The sequence below is a fragment of the Megascapheus bottae genome, chromosome 30, assembly GCF_031878675.1.
Source record: "Megascapheus bottae isolate mThoBot1 chromosome 30, mThoBot2.hap1, whole genome shotgun sequence".
Classification (NCBI taxonomy): Eukaryota; Metazoa; Chordata; class Mammalia; order Rodentia; family Geomyidae; genus Megascapheus; species Megascapheus bottae.
In genome coordinates, this window is record NC_143538.1 from 14,454,294 (window position 1) to 14,468,002 (window position 13,709).

Here is a 13,709-nt window from a genome sequence, read left to right on the forward strand (position 1 = left end):
ATTTGATATCTGTCTGTCTCTTTCACAGACTACTCCTTTTACAGCCCTTTTAGTGTAAACTGTCACTTGCTCTATCATCTACCAAATGGCCAAGGGTTTCAGCTGTGAAATAGGCCAGCATGAGAGTCTTTCAAATTCTGAAGGGTGCACTGAAAATAAATCACAGATGCACAGCACATGAGCAGCGGAACATGAGGAAATGAATGAACATGTTTTCATGATCTGCTATGGTGACTTGGAGATGGCTGCTTCAGAGCTGTTTCTCTTGTGCTTTTCTGGTTTCCTTGAGTACCCTAAGGCCTCTCTCCAGCTCCTCTGGAATGTAAATATCCCTAATTTCGTCTAGTAATTATGGGGTTTTTGGTTTTAATTGTTTAGATTACCTATAAATAGGTGAGCAAAGAAGGTGCCATTTAACATGTGTTGTGAATACAACACATCTTTATCAGTATCATCCCCATTGAGATGCTCTCACCTCCCTCCAACTCACCCCTTCCCTTACTCTTCTTAATTTTGTAGTATAAACAATGAATTTTTTTTATTGTGTTCTCAGTCCCTTTCCTCCTTCATTTATCACCCCCTTGTCCCCTGTCCTGCACTCCAGGTACCCATTTCCTATTGTCCAGTCTGTTGGGCTTTGACCTAGTCTTTCTAAAAGCTCTCTATTTGAGCTCTCTATAAAGTCTATTATACTTTGGTTAATTCATTTGTAAAGCACGTGTCCCAATGTGTTTACTTATAGATTTACAGGTACATTTTATCTACCACAAATGCAGAGAACTATGCAACCTTTGTTTCTTTGGGTCTGGATTATTTCATACAATTTTTCCCAAGTCTTTCCATTTCCTTACAAATGGTATAGCAGTAAGTGCTTTTTAAGAGGGGTTGTGCAAGTGAATTTTTGACAGACTGAGTGACAGTGAAGGTATACGATGGCAAGTGGCATGATCCTGTATGGTGGGATGTGCACTGGTCTCTGTCCCCAGGCTACAAGCTGGCTTGCAGTAAGTCTCCCACTGGGGAAGCAACATTGCTATTGTTTACACTGATGCAATTCTATGCTGGGTCACCATTTCTCCATTTTAGACTGTGGCACATCTTCTCTAGTCTTTCTCTTCCCTTCATTTGAGATGGGATGTTTCCTGTTGGAAATACAAGCTGTTGTTCTGTTTTTCCATGCAGACCCATACAAATGTACTCTCTGTATACCACATATGTGCACATTCTATAAAATATGTACATATGTATGTACAACAGAATTACCTGTGTACAACTGTACCACTGCTGAGTAGCTTCTCCACAATGGATTTATTGCATGGCATAAGGACATTTAAGGGCATCAATTCTAATCCCCCCATCTATCTCCACAGCTCAGTGATCCCCACCTTCAGTACTCTACCTACATACAGTTTTTGCTTTTGGTTTTTACTCCATGAGAGAGGGATAAAAACTATGATCCATTCACCTCAAAGGTTATTTTTATTATTTTTTTTCTACATCTAGATTTAAGAGGGTTCAAAGCAGAAGATGCTTTGGAGCCAAGGTCAGCCACTATGGCTTCTGCCACAGCCCTGGACCATCACCTATTTCTGTAAATGTAGCTTTATTGGGAAATAGATGCACCTACACAGGTGTTCATTGTCTAGGGTTATTTCCATACAACAATGACAAAGTTGAGTGACACTGATAGAAACCATATGAACTACAAAGTCTAAAATATTACTTGGTCCTTTACAAGAAAAATTAAAAAAAAAAACCTAAAGCAGAGCAACCTTTTCTGTGGGTGGAATCCTACATAACTGTTTTTAGTAAGCTGATTTTTTAAGTATCACTTTGGCTAGTAGTAACTTTGACAAAAAGAAGAATCAGAAGTTTGTCTTAGATAAGATCACAAAATAAGACTTTGAGTATATAAAAATGCTCCCCAGGCTACAAGAGAAATAAAAAATATCTAAATTAAAATTATTTCACCAAAAGAATCCTGAAGAAAACTGGAAATATCCTATCTTGGTTTAAAAAAGAGGAAAACCAACATAGCAAAACAGAGGAAAATAAGGAAAGAATGTTTAACAACAGAAAAAAAATCACAAACCAAAACCAAAAACAAACAAAACACACCAACAAACAAAACGCAATGTAGTGGCCTCATGATGCACAATATGTGATGTGGTTCCAGAAGAACATGGTGTCTCGAACCAGGAATCCAGGGCTAGAAGAGGCTTTGGTGATTGTTCTAGTGGCAATGTGTTCCCCTCAGGCGATTGACCCTCACAATCACAGCAGCTGTGTACACAGGAAAAAAAAAACACTGCACCACAGGACAGGCACCCAGGCAGCGTGGCAGAGCCTGTCCCTGAATAAACCAATGTCTCAAGATGTGTCTAGCAAGCCTTTCTGCTCCTGGAGTATTTTGTTCTACTTTTGGTTTTCAAAATGGCTTCCTTAGTTATAAATACAGAATTTACTGTTCTCAGTTCTGGAGGCTGGAGAGCTAAAGATCAAGACATTGACAGAATTGGTATGGACAGAGTATGCTGTTTCTTCATGTCCTAGAAAGAGCAAAAGGCCCCTCCAATCCTCTGTTATAAGGGCACTAATCCTACCAGGCTCTCATGAAATAGCAACTTTCTAAATCCAGCCTCTTATTACTGTCACACACAGGGTAAATTTGACCTAGGAATTTAGGGGGAGGTGGCATACCAATATCTTTACCACAGTGGCTCGGAACACCTTCCTCAGATTTTATTACCCCTGACAGAATATGAGAAATGGCAAACAGGCCAAATATATCAGCTTACAGGTTGTAGCCACTGTTCTCTCCAGATAGGAGGCGTGGCAGTGCTGCACGGGGGCTCACCTTCCCATCTCTCTCACACACACACCTGAAGTGTTTGTGAGAAGTTCTACTTTCTTTTACTGTGAAGGTCTAAAAAGGAGGCAACACTGTCTTACAGGGCACCACCACTCAGGTGAAGGGGATTGGCTGGTTGGTCTCTTGCTACAAGCTGGGTCAACCGTAGAACCTTCCTATTGACCAGTCCAAGGCAAAATGTGACTTTGGCCACCTTTTTCCCCCTTCAATTCAATAACTGGAACTTGGCTCTGTGAGCAACAGCAATTTGCTTCAGGGTGAACTTGGTCTAAAGGAATGAAAGTAACTCCAAAATAGCAATGAGAACATAATACAGCAGAAGAACTCCTCCCTGCTTTTTGTGTTGTGAAGAAAGCATCATGTAATAAAAGGAAAATCTCTGATTCCCTAGAATGTCCTGTAGGAAATTCATATGAATTGTATTTTTAAGTGTATGGATCACAATACAGTGTATTTTAGAAACAAAAACTCATAAGGTGAACATTATTATCCAATGACACCCATACCTGAAACTCAGAGAAAGAGGGTGCTCCACTTGGGGACTGAGTGTCCCTGTGATTAGGAAAGTACCAGTCCACATGAGACACACACTGGAAAGAGGAATTATGGAAGTCACAGGGTCTACTGGGGAGAGCCATGCTCCTGTACAAGACTGGAGGAACCGGCTCCAGGGTTTGGCCTAGTGATAGAGAACTCGCCTAACATGCACAAAGACCGGGGGTCGATTCCTTGGTACCACATACATAGAAAAGCCAGAAGTGGTGCTCTGGCTCCAGTGATAGCCCAAGGACAGTGCTTAGGCCCTGAGTTTGAAGGCCAAGACTGGCAAAAAAAAAAAAAAAGACTGCTGGAACTGTGGTCAGAATAGGAACATGTTTGTGGGAAAAGCACCCTCTAAACCTTGCTTTTTGACCAAGCAAGATGGTGCTATGTTTAGGTTAGGATTCTGGCCTGTGGCCACGGAACAACAAAAGAAAGAGGTTGGCTGAATTGTGCTGATTTAAATTAACAAAGGGGATTGAGTACTGGAACTAATGCCTGCTCCCCTATACCTGCTATCTAGGAAAGGTACTAAAGGCAAGTTGGCAGGCAGTGAGGCAGTGGATGACAGGAGGGCAGCCATTGTTTTCAGGGAACATCAGAGACCGTCTCTCATGAGCGATGAGAAGATCAAAGACAAGAATGCTGGATGTCCCTTGGTTATCTCATATTGGTATAGTATCTCACTTTGTTATCTGATATATTGAATTTATTTGTATTTGGATATTTGAAATTTGATAGGGAAGGGGGGAAAACCAAGACGGGGTGTGGGGGGGGGGAGGGAAATGGGTACCAAGACATGTGAAAGGGTATCAATGTATGTGAATTAATGCACCTTCTATCTGGCAAATATCATGTAACCCTTTTACTAATTACAATAAAAAAATAGAAAAAAAAAGAATGCTGGATGTGATTGAACATCATATCGAAGAGACAGAGAGCTCCAGTGCTGGGCATAGGCTGGGATACCTCAGCTCCCAGCAAAGTCCCAGAACTCTCTCCTGCAATCTCATTCCAAACATAACAAGGAACCACAGGGTGCCGCCTGCTATAGCTCTGTGACGTGCTATTTATTACAAAATCATCACCTCACAGTCTCTCCATAACCAGCATCTCTTCTGCTATTTAATCCATAGACAAAAGTACAAATTTTTCATCCTGTTTAGAATACGCTGGAGTGTGATTTAAAGAAACACATTCTTCCTTAGGGATCATGCTATAAGAATGTAAGAAATGCCAGGCTGCAAGTTTTAATTTGAAGGGTGAGTGTGCCTCTGGGCTACAGCCAGGCTGGCTGATGTGCGGCAGGAGGCCAGGCTGACATGGAATTCAGGAAGGCAAATTCACGTCATTCCTCCCTTCCTTTGCAATTTGGCAAATGAAATGATTTAAAAACAGACAAAAAATAGCAGAAAAATCTGTACATACACAGAACAGAGGCAGTGGCAGCGGCAGAGACCTTAACTAAATTGTAGAAACACTGAGGGTTTTCTGAAAAACCAGTGTACATGGAAGGGGCACAGGCAAGACACTCTCTGCATCCATGGATCCATATCTGCACCTTTGTGGACCTAATGTATTTGTAAAAATGCATCTGTACTACACATGGGCAGACTTTCCTCGTCACTAGTCCCTGAATATAGTTTAACAATCATTACATGGTATAACCATCCACTTTCTAGCACTGTAACAAATGCCTGAAACTTATTTTGGCTCATAGTTGTGAAATGATCAGTTTGTGTCATTACTTTGGTGGTATGGCAATCCATCTCAGGCTGGAGCCCCCAGGCATCTACCCATCTGTACATGGACCCCAAAGCATTTCTTTTCAAAGAAGTGCACATTACTGAATGCATCTCCATTTTGAGAAACACTAGAAATCTAGGATGAATAACAGGAGAAAATATCCACTATATTAAAAGAAAGGAAGTGGTCAGAAAGATTACAGTGAATATCACCCCACTCTACAGAGTACAATAAAGAAGACAATAGGATGAAATTCAACATTATCTTATCAACAACTGAGATCGTTCATAAATAAAAAGAAAAAAAAGACATTGATCATCTCATGACATCAGAACCGTATGTCGAAACTTAGGTAATAAATAGTAACATTCCTGAAAACTCCATCAATGAATTGGAGGTTTGAGAAATTCTCCCAGAAATCACAAGAGAAGCAAAAGAAAAAGGAGGCAATAAGCATGATGTGCCACAGGCTAAAACTGTAGAGAAGAGTGGGGAACCAGCCCAGAGACTGAGAACAAAGCTGCCAGAGGAGGAAGGCATGCCGGAAGGGTGTCTGCTTCTATTAGAATCAGAGTAACAGATCCACCCTCTCCTCTGAAGCCATCAAACTGTCAAACAGTAACTCCCAATAGGAGTCACCATGATGCTGACCAGAATGGCAGGAATGCCTGACAGTGAAAAAGAACAAAAGTCCTTACGTCTGTAAGGACAAAGCTGTAGTTATCAAGGATAAGTACAGATTTAAAGAAGTGGAGGCCAGCTCACTTGTCAGACATAGTTTCAACTCTGCCTTCATGCTGTCCTTGAGAAGGAAGCCCACTGGTCAGGGAGAGCCTGACCCTGCTCAAGATCACCAACGGGCTGGAAGTGATACCAGGATTCAAAGCCAGGATAGGATCTGTGTCCAACTCTTTGCTTACCATTGCAGGGCGGGGATAGGGAGCGGGGAGGGCCGGGGAGGCGGGGGAGGTTAGTCCACATGTCTGGGTAGTCCCTGGCCTCAGAAACAAGGTGAGCTGTACTGTTGAAGAGAATCGATTCCAAACTGAGCATAAACCCATTTTTCCAAAGCAGAAGGAGCCACTCTGCCACTGTAGAGGCTCAATCTAGGCGGCCTCCTCTGGGCATGGCACTAAGGGAGCTGTATTACCGAGAAAAGCTGGCCCCAGTGACCCCACAATGCAGAGCACTCAGCTCAAAGTTACAGAGTGACATTGTAAATAGTTCCCTGGAGAGTAATTTATGTCATCACCTAAAAGGGGAAGACTGAAAGCCATCTATTCAACAGATCACTGCCTGAGCACAGGACTGGCAGAGGAGGCTTTGTGTTGGAGTAGAAGAAAAGAATCTACAAAAATAAAGTCAAACTGGATGCAGATGTTTTCCTCAATTAGCCTCTACTGAAAAAGGAATGAACAGGAAAGTTCACTGCTAGGTGGAACTCTTTAACCATTTCTGTGAGTCATGACATTTCAGAAGGAACTGTGTCTTTCACTGGTGAAGTTAGGGGAAACTATTTTAATTTCCTTGATCATGCTGAGGTTTTTGCAATAAATCTATTTTTAACCAATGCTTTGCAAAACATGACTATCATGTGAGACTATTACTGACTCTAAACCTTACCTCCAGGAAGCAATGACTCAATGCTTTTTCAAACATTCCAAAATAATTAAAAATAATTATATCTGCCTAAAAACAATACTACTTCTTAGCTATTTTTGCCATAGTTTCCTTTATACAAGGAAGGAAAATGTCTTTGTCAACTTAATTTTTGAGTATCAAAGGGAATATAAAAGATATTTCACTAAGAAATAAGAACTCTTGCCAACAGGCCCTACAATGCTGATGCGGTACATTCTGCAATTATTTTACTGATTTTTTTTTAATATTGTGCTTGTTGGTCTAGTAAATTTAAAAAATGTTTTCATCTTCCAAAAATTTCTATCCTAGCTATAGAAGAGTTAGGACTGAACCTTAGATTATCTTGCCCTTTTGTTTCCCTTCCCTTTCTTCTCCTCCTCGCATTCTGTAGGATTCACAGCAGGGTTGCAGAAGTCCTCAACCTCTGGTTCAAATTGGAATCACAGTGACTGCTTTTAATATAAGTGCCAGGACTTCATCAAAGATAGGTAAATTCTGATAAATGCAATACATCCCCACATAAAAAAAAATGTAAAGGTCTAGAGGAATTCTCATGTGCATTGAGATAGAAAACGTGTGTGGGGACCCAGAGATAAACACATCTACAAAGCTGTAATAAATGTTCTACACGTGCTGTTTGGATATTCCTTATTCTTTGAAAAGTCACAATATAAAAATGATAATATAGAGTACCAACGTTTACAAAGTGAATCTTAACCTTTAAAAAAAAAAACGTACAAATGGTTCTTTTTTTTTTTCTGGCCAGTCAAGGGTCTTGAGCTCTGGACCTGGACACTGTCCCTGAGCCAATCTGTGCTCAAGGCTAGTGTTCTACCACTTACAGTGCCATTTCTAGGTCTTTCTGATTAGTTTGTTGGAGGTAATACTCTTTCCTGCCCAAGTTGACTTGAAACCACAATCTTCAGGTCTTAGCTTCCTGAGTAGCTAGGATTATATGTGTGAGCCACTGATACCTGGCTACAAATGATTTTTTTTAGGTGTTTAAAAATTATAGGAATCATCAGGGTTCGGTGGCTCTCAGCTGTAATCCTAGTTACTCAAGAGGCTGAGATCTGAGGATCAAGGTTCAAAGCCAACCTTGGGCACAAAAGGACCTGAGACTCTTATCTTCAATTAACCTCTAGAAAACGGGAAGTGGGGCTGTGGCTCAAGGATAGGGAGGTAGCCTTGAGCTGAAGAGCTCAGGGACAGTGCCCGGGCCGAGTTCAAGCCCCAGGACCCGCAAAAAACAACAACAACAACAACAACAAAAAAAAACCGCCCTTACAGGAATTTAGTCTGGCACCCATGGCTCATGCCTATAATCCTGGCTAGGTACTGCAAAGTACATAAAAATGCTCCTCTGGCTCCTTTACTGGCTGTGGCACTGCTGTGCCGAAGAACCTAGTAGCCCAGGCTAGAAATCAGCCCAGATTCATGAAATATTTTAACACAAAATATGAGAGAAAAACATAAACATTCTGGGGCATCAGCATGCTATATACACAGCAAGGCAAAACAAGGCAGGTTGTATAAATATTTAGCAAGAGAAAGAACTGAACTGGTTCCAAAGAAACATCTGGAATAACAGATCAGAGAAGCCTGCGGTTTGTAGTAGGAAAGTCTCTGTGAAAAGATGTAAAAACAACTGCTTGGGATTCTCAGATTCTACTCTCACGTGCATTTATCGGGCACCTCTGGCATCCAACTGTAAATGCTTTTCGTTGAAATGTGAGTTTACTAGCACTTGAGCAATTTGCAAATAACTAAACTCAAATAAATTTGCTTTCCTTACCATTAAAATGTTTCATTTTAACTTAAAACAATAGAAACTCGGCAACAGTGTTAATACTTAAGATAAAAATCCAGATTTGTTTTGCTTCTATGTTACCTAATATGGCAAGAAATTGCTGACAAGGCTTAGGGCTCCAGATTCTGGCATGAATCCAAAGACTGAGTGCTGGTGTTCCAAAGAAAATAAGCTATAGATGGGAAAGTATGGTTACTATGAAGCTACCTTCAGAGCTGACATTGGGAAAAGATCATTTTTTTTCCCAGACCTGATACTATAATGTGGAGTGCATGGTTCACAGGAACCCTGTGGGATCAATTGTCTACCTCACATTCCTTCCCTGAAGGACTCAACTGAACAGTTCAGTTTCACAGTCACACTTCCCTCTTTTCCCTTTTATGAAGGAGACCCAGCAACCTCAGGTGGGCTAGGACTGAATGTTAACAACTGCCAGCTATCCTCCCATGAGATGAATGCTGTCTGTCCTTTGGAGCAGCCTGCCCACTGGCGTGACTCCTGCTCTCCCTACGGTGATAATGTGGGCACTGCGGGTCCTTTGTCTACCATTTAACTCTGAATATGAAGAGGTGGAATGAGGCTGAGTTGAGATAAGTGGGTCATGAGGCATGTGACCTAGAAAGACAGACTGTGTCTTCAGCACTTTTTTGTCATGCTCTCAGCTTCCTGGCTGCCACCAGGTGAGCAAATTTTGCCACATACTCCCATTGCCCACTCTGCCTCACTTTCTTCCCAATGTCAACAATGAACTGAGACGACTAAAACCTTGAGCCAAAACAAGTACTCCTTTTAAATTGTGTGTCTCAGGCACTTTGTGTCAGTGACACAAAGTGTGGCTAACTCAGGACTGATACTAAAATGTGGATTGATCTGTAGGCTTTGGATAAGGTCATAATTCCACATTTCTGCAGAATTGTCCCATTCTATGCTAGGATCTGTACTTCTAACAAGTTCCTATATGTTGTTTAGGCAATTGGCTGAGGGACCACACTCAGGACCATTGCACCCTATCACACAGAATTTTGGAGCTCCTGGGTGTATATCTGCTTTCATTTCACAGCAATGATTCCATTCACCATCCATATACACTGGACAATTGAATACTGTATGAGCTGCTGGCCAAACCAGCTGTTGGTGACCCAACAACATTTTCGGCAATGTAATGATGGCAGAGGACTAAGGGACCTCATCTCTCCCGTGCATCAGAATCACCCAGACAGCTCAACAAAACACCAGTGCCAGGCCCCTCCCCTAATCCTGAGCAAGTGCATTTGTGCAGCCAGGGTTGATATCCCCCGTAGTAGATAAGAAGTACTGTATACATGTGAGTGAATTAATTATAGGGATCCTAGGATTGAATAAGAAAATAGAAGTAACCATCCTTCATTGTCCTAGAGATATCCTGTCTCACAGAGAAGCAGGGACACTTCGAAGTGAACATCTGTAAGCTCTTGTGCAAACAGCCCATTGAAAGATGTGCGAGCAAACTGCAGAGCTTGCCGAAAATGGTTCCCCGGTGGCCAGCATTCACGAGCTCCTATCTGTGCTCAGACCATGGCCTTGCCAAATCCTGTGATCCAAGGCTGAAAGTATCTCTGGACTTCGACAAAGCTCTTCAGGAGACAGCAAAGCTTAATCACAGCTGACTGGAATGTGTGAATCATGCGGGGTGGGGGGGGAGGGGTCCAGCTGAAGCCCTTGAGAACCATCCTGGCTCAGGTAGTCTCTAAATTATCACAAAGAATCTGATGTGGAAGAGGGTTTCATTCATTCATTTATAGCAACTTGGAGAATTTATTAGCGATGAGCTGGAGAGGCTGATAGTAAGGCACATTGCATCCCAACATGACCTTTCCACAGGCAAGTGTGAATGGATGAATACACTGTTAAAAGAAGTAGTTCCTGGAGAGAAAGGGAGTGAGGGAGGGCAGGATGGGGCGGGGGAGGAAGGAGAGATGGAGAGAGAAAATGGGGAGAGAGAGGAGAAGGAAGGAAGGAGAGGGAAGAATGGGGAGTAAGGGAGAGATGGAGTAACAGAAAGAAGTCAACCTTTGTTTGCATTCTCTTCTGCTGTTGGATAGTTCTATTTTGAAGTTATTACCTGTACTAATCCAAAATGCCGATCCAGTTCTCTGAGTGGAGTGAGAACTTACCTGAACCAAATTAGTACAATTCAGGAGAAATGCAAGTCAGAGCTAAATGAATCTTGAGTGGAAGAGGCCACATGGGAAATCCAGTCAGCTCCTCACAATGCATTTACCTGGGCTATTCTCAAGATACTTTGCATTTCTGCCCACAAGGATCAAAGTTTTCCAGAGTTCAGCCACCAGGAGAGACAGAGACAACTAGGTGACCCCATCATCCTCCAGGTATTTCCCTAATTACTCTGTTCCCTGATTACTCTCCAAACTCTGTCTGGGCAAATCCAGTGTCAGTCAGAGGCCCTGGCCAGCAGTGCCCTGGGCCTCTTCTTAGCTTCCCTCTATCCCCACTGAGAACAGATGTTCATGGCACTCAAGAGAGCTGCCATCCCTTCTGCTACCTGTTTTTACCTGACCTCTGCTTTCAGGTACAGTATCCACTCTATCTTTATTCAGAATCCATAGTCCAAATATCTCTAGCATATCAATGAAAGAAGGCAATTGCCACTTTCCGTACCACTCCATCTCTCTCTATCAGAAACACCTCAAATGCTCTCTGGGCTCAGATATTGTCTATCTGCTGAGTGCCAGTGCACACCCACGAGGTGCACGCCCTTTCTTCTTTGGAGGTGAGATTCTAGTCAGGGAGAATGACATACCCCACAGAGCAGAACAAAGATATTTTATATAATTCATCTAAAACTCATTATGAAAATATAAATGTGTTGCAACTTGACAAGTACAGTAGGGATCAACTTGTGAGTTTTGTGTTTGTTCATCTATGAGAAACACTAGATGAACACAGAAAACTCTATCTAGCTGAGCTGAGGCACATAGAATACTTCTCTTATTCATACTTTGCAAATCCACTAGCTATCTCAGCTCACTGATTGTTATAAGCCACAGTTATCAGTGTTTAGTGTATAGGCCTCTGGTTCCACAGGCCGTCCACCACTGTCAGCAACATCACGGTGACTAATCATGTTTATGTTTAACATTACTTGTGAATTTTTAATCATTGAACATGTAAAATAATGCTACCAATTGTAATGCACTTTTGCTTTTATCTGCTACTTGATGCACTATTCCATGTTGGACTACTAACCCACTTTCCTTCAGGAGTCCGAAAGTTTTTATTATGTGATTTTATATGGGAAAGTGATTTTTTAAGATGTATGCTATGTTAATTTAGAATGTACTATACTGAAACACTGCAATAAAAAATGACATTTCATGTAACTAATGGCTGAGTAATAAGCATCTATGATTAGGATCACCAAGAACCACACACTTGCAACAGAAACTTCATTACAGAGCCCACAAATTTATGTAATGAGCCAGTGATGACTCCTGGTGGTCATGTGCCTAACTATAGTTAAAACAGGAAAAAAAGCGATATAATATATATATGTTAAAATGGAGCTTTGAATGTTATAATGTGAATAAAGACATTGCACAAGCTAAATAAAATATATCCCCTCACCGTGCTCCAATGACTAATGCCTGTATTCCTAGCAACTCAGGAGGCAGAGATCTAAGGAATGTGTCAAAGCCAGCCTGGGCAGAAAAGTTTGTAACATTATTGTCTCCAATTAAGCACCAACCTCCTCCCCTAAAATATTTATATATATATATGCCTCACCATTCAGAAGTTTTAACAGTCTCTAGTTTTAAGACATGTTTATTGAGAGGGTTTTCCTCCCTCAAGTCAAAGCATCCTAGAATAAGCTAAGCCAACCTGTCATTGAGTTTTCTGAGGTGCACAGCTGCTCTCTCAGCTTCTCCACATCATCAGGATGCACTTGTTCATAGAGGGTACTTCCAAACCACTCTGACTGGGGCTGGTTCAGAACAGGGGTGACAGAATCAGACACATAAATCACTCGTCCTGTCTCAGCAGCCACTACAAACAGAAATCCATCGGCTGCTTCAAGGATGAGGTGCTTCAGTTCCTGGGGAAAAAAAGGACTGTGGTTAGCACAATGCACTGAAAGTCCTACAATAAAACACAGTGAGGGCTGAATAGAGGAAAAGGCTCCTGCTGCCTGTTCACTGAACTCTATGTATCAGTTCCCTAGGGGTGGAAGGACCCAAAGCCTGGAAGACATAGAAGTGCTAGAATCAGAGCCTGAGGAGCCTTGGATATTTCCAAGCACTTTGGTGGGGATGAGTTCAAATACGTTTGGTGAAAGCAGACTAAAAGCATTTGTAAAGGGAACATTTGTCTTGCTTATTTTTTCTATTTGGTATTTCTGCTGTTCTGTGTCTCGAGATGCTTACTCAGACCTGGACTGGGTCAGCAGTTCTATTTTCAGTGTCAGGAAAATCTTCCCAATAAATCTTTTTTTTTAGAATAATGGAGTAGGACGTCTTGGAGAGTACAGAAATCTCTGTCACTGGAGGAGGTCAAATGGCTTCATTTATACATTCATGGTTTCTCTTGTTTGCAAAGACTGCACGATGGTCCTTTAGGGCAGAGCCCCACTCCCTTTCCTGACCCTTCCAGTTCTATCCTCTCCTCCCAAGGTACATCTTTTGAGAGGATTTTTGTCTTCTTCCTCCAGTTATGGGAAAGGGGGCGTTGAGAGCATAGACTGTCATGGTCCCCTTGCAGTGAAAATGTGGACATGGAAGTTAACATCCTCAGCTTCTAGTATTTCACAGAAATACCAAATTTTTGTGAGGTTTTGTGAGGTTAAATAAGTACGTGTATGGGAAGACTTATAAAGAGCCCGACACACATGGTCCATGTTCCATAATAACACACATGATGATCATCACCCATGAAAGCAAGGCAGGCAGCTAGGCTGCTTCTTTCTCCCTCAACAGTAGTTTTGTTCCTCAACGTTTGTTACTTAGAGGCAGATTCAAGTCTTGGACTTGTAGGATTTTTCTAAGGATTAAAGAAATATAGAGGGTGAAAATAAACTTTCACTGACCCTTACAGCAAGCAGTGCTT

The 13,709-nt window shown here is 41.8% G+C and overlaps 1 protein-coding gene across 5 annotated transcripts in view; it reads right to left on the reverse strand.

Moving 5' to 3' along the window:
- The window catches only part of Arnt2 (aryl hydrocarbon receptor nuclear translocator 2), a 67,084-nt gene that overhangs the window by 28,083 nt on the left and 25,292 nt on the right, over positions 1-13,709 (reverse strand). For all 5 annotated transcript variants that reach the window (XM_090321652.1, XM_090321648.1, XM_090321649.1 and 2 more), the window contains one exon: positions 12,489-12,702. In XM_090321652.1, coding sequence (XP_090177778.1) covers positions 12,489-12,702 — 214 coding nt within the window. The remainder of the gene's footprint in view (positions 1-12,488; positions 12,703-13,709) is intronic.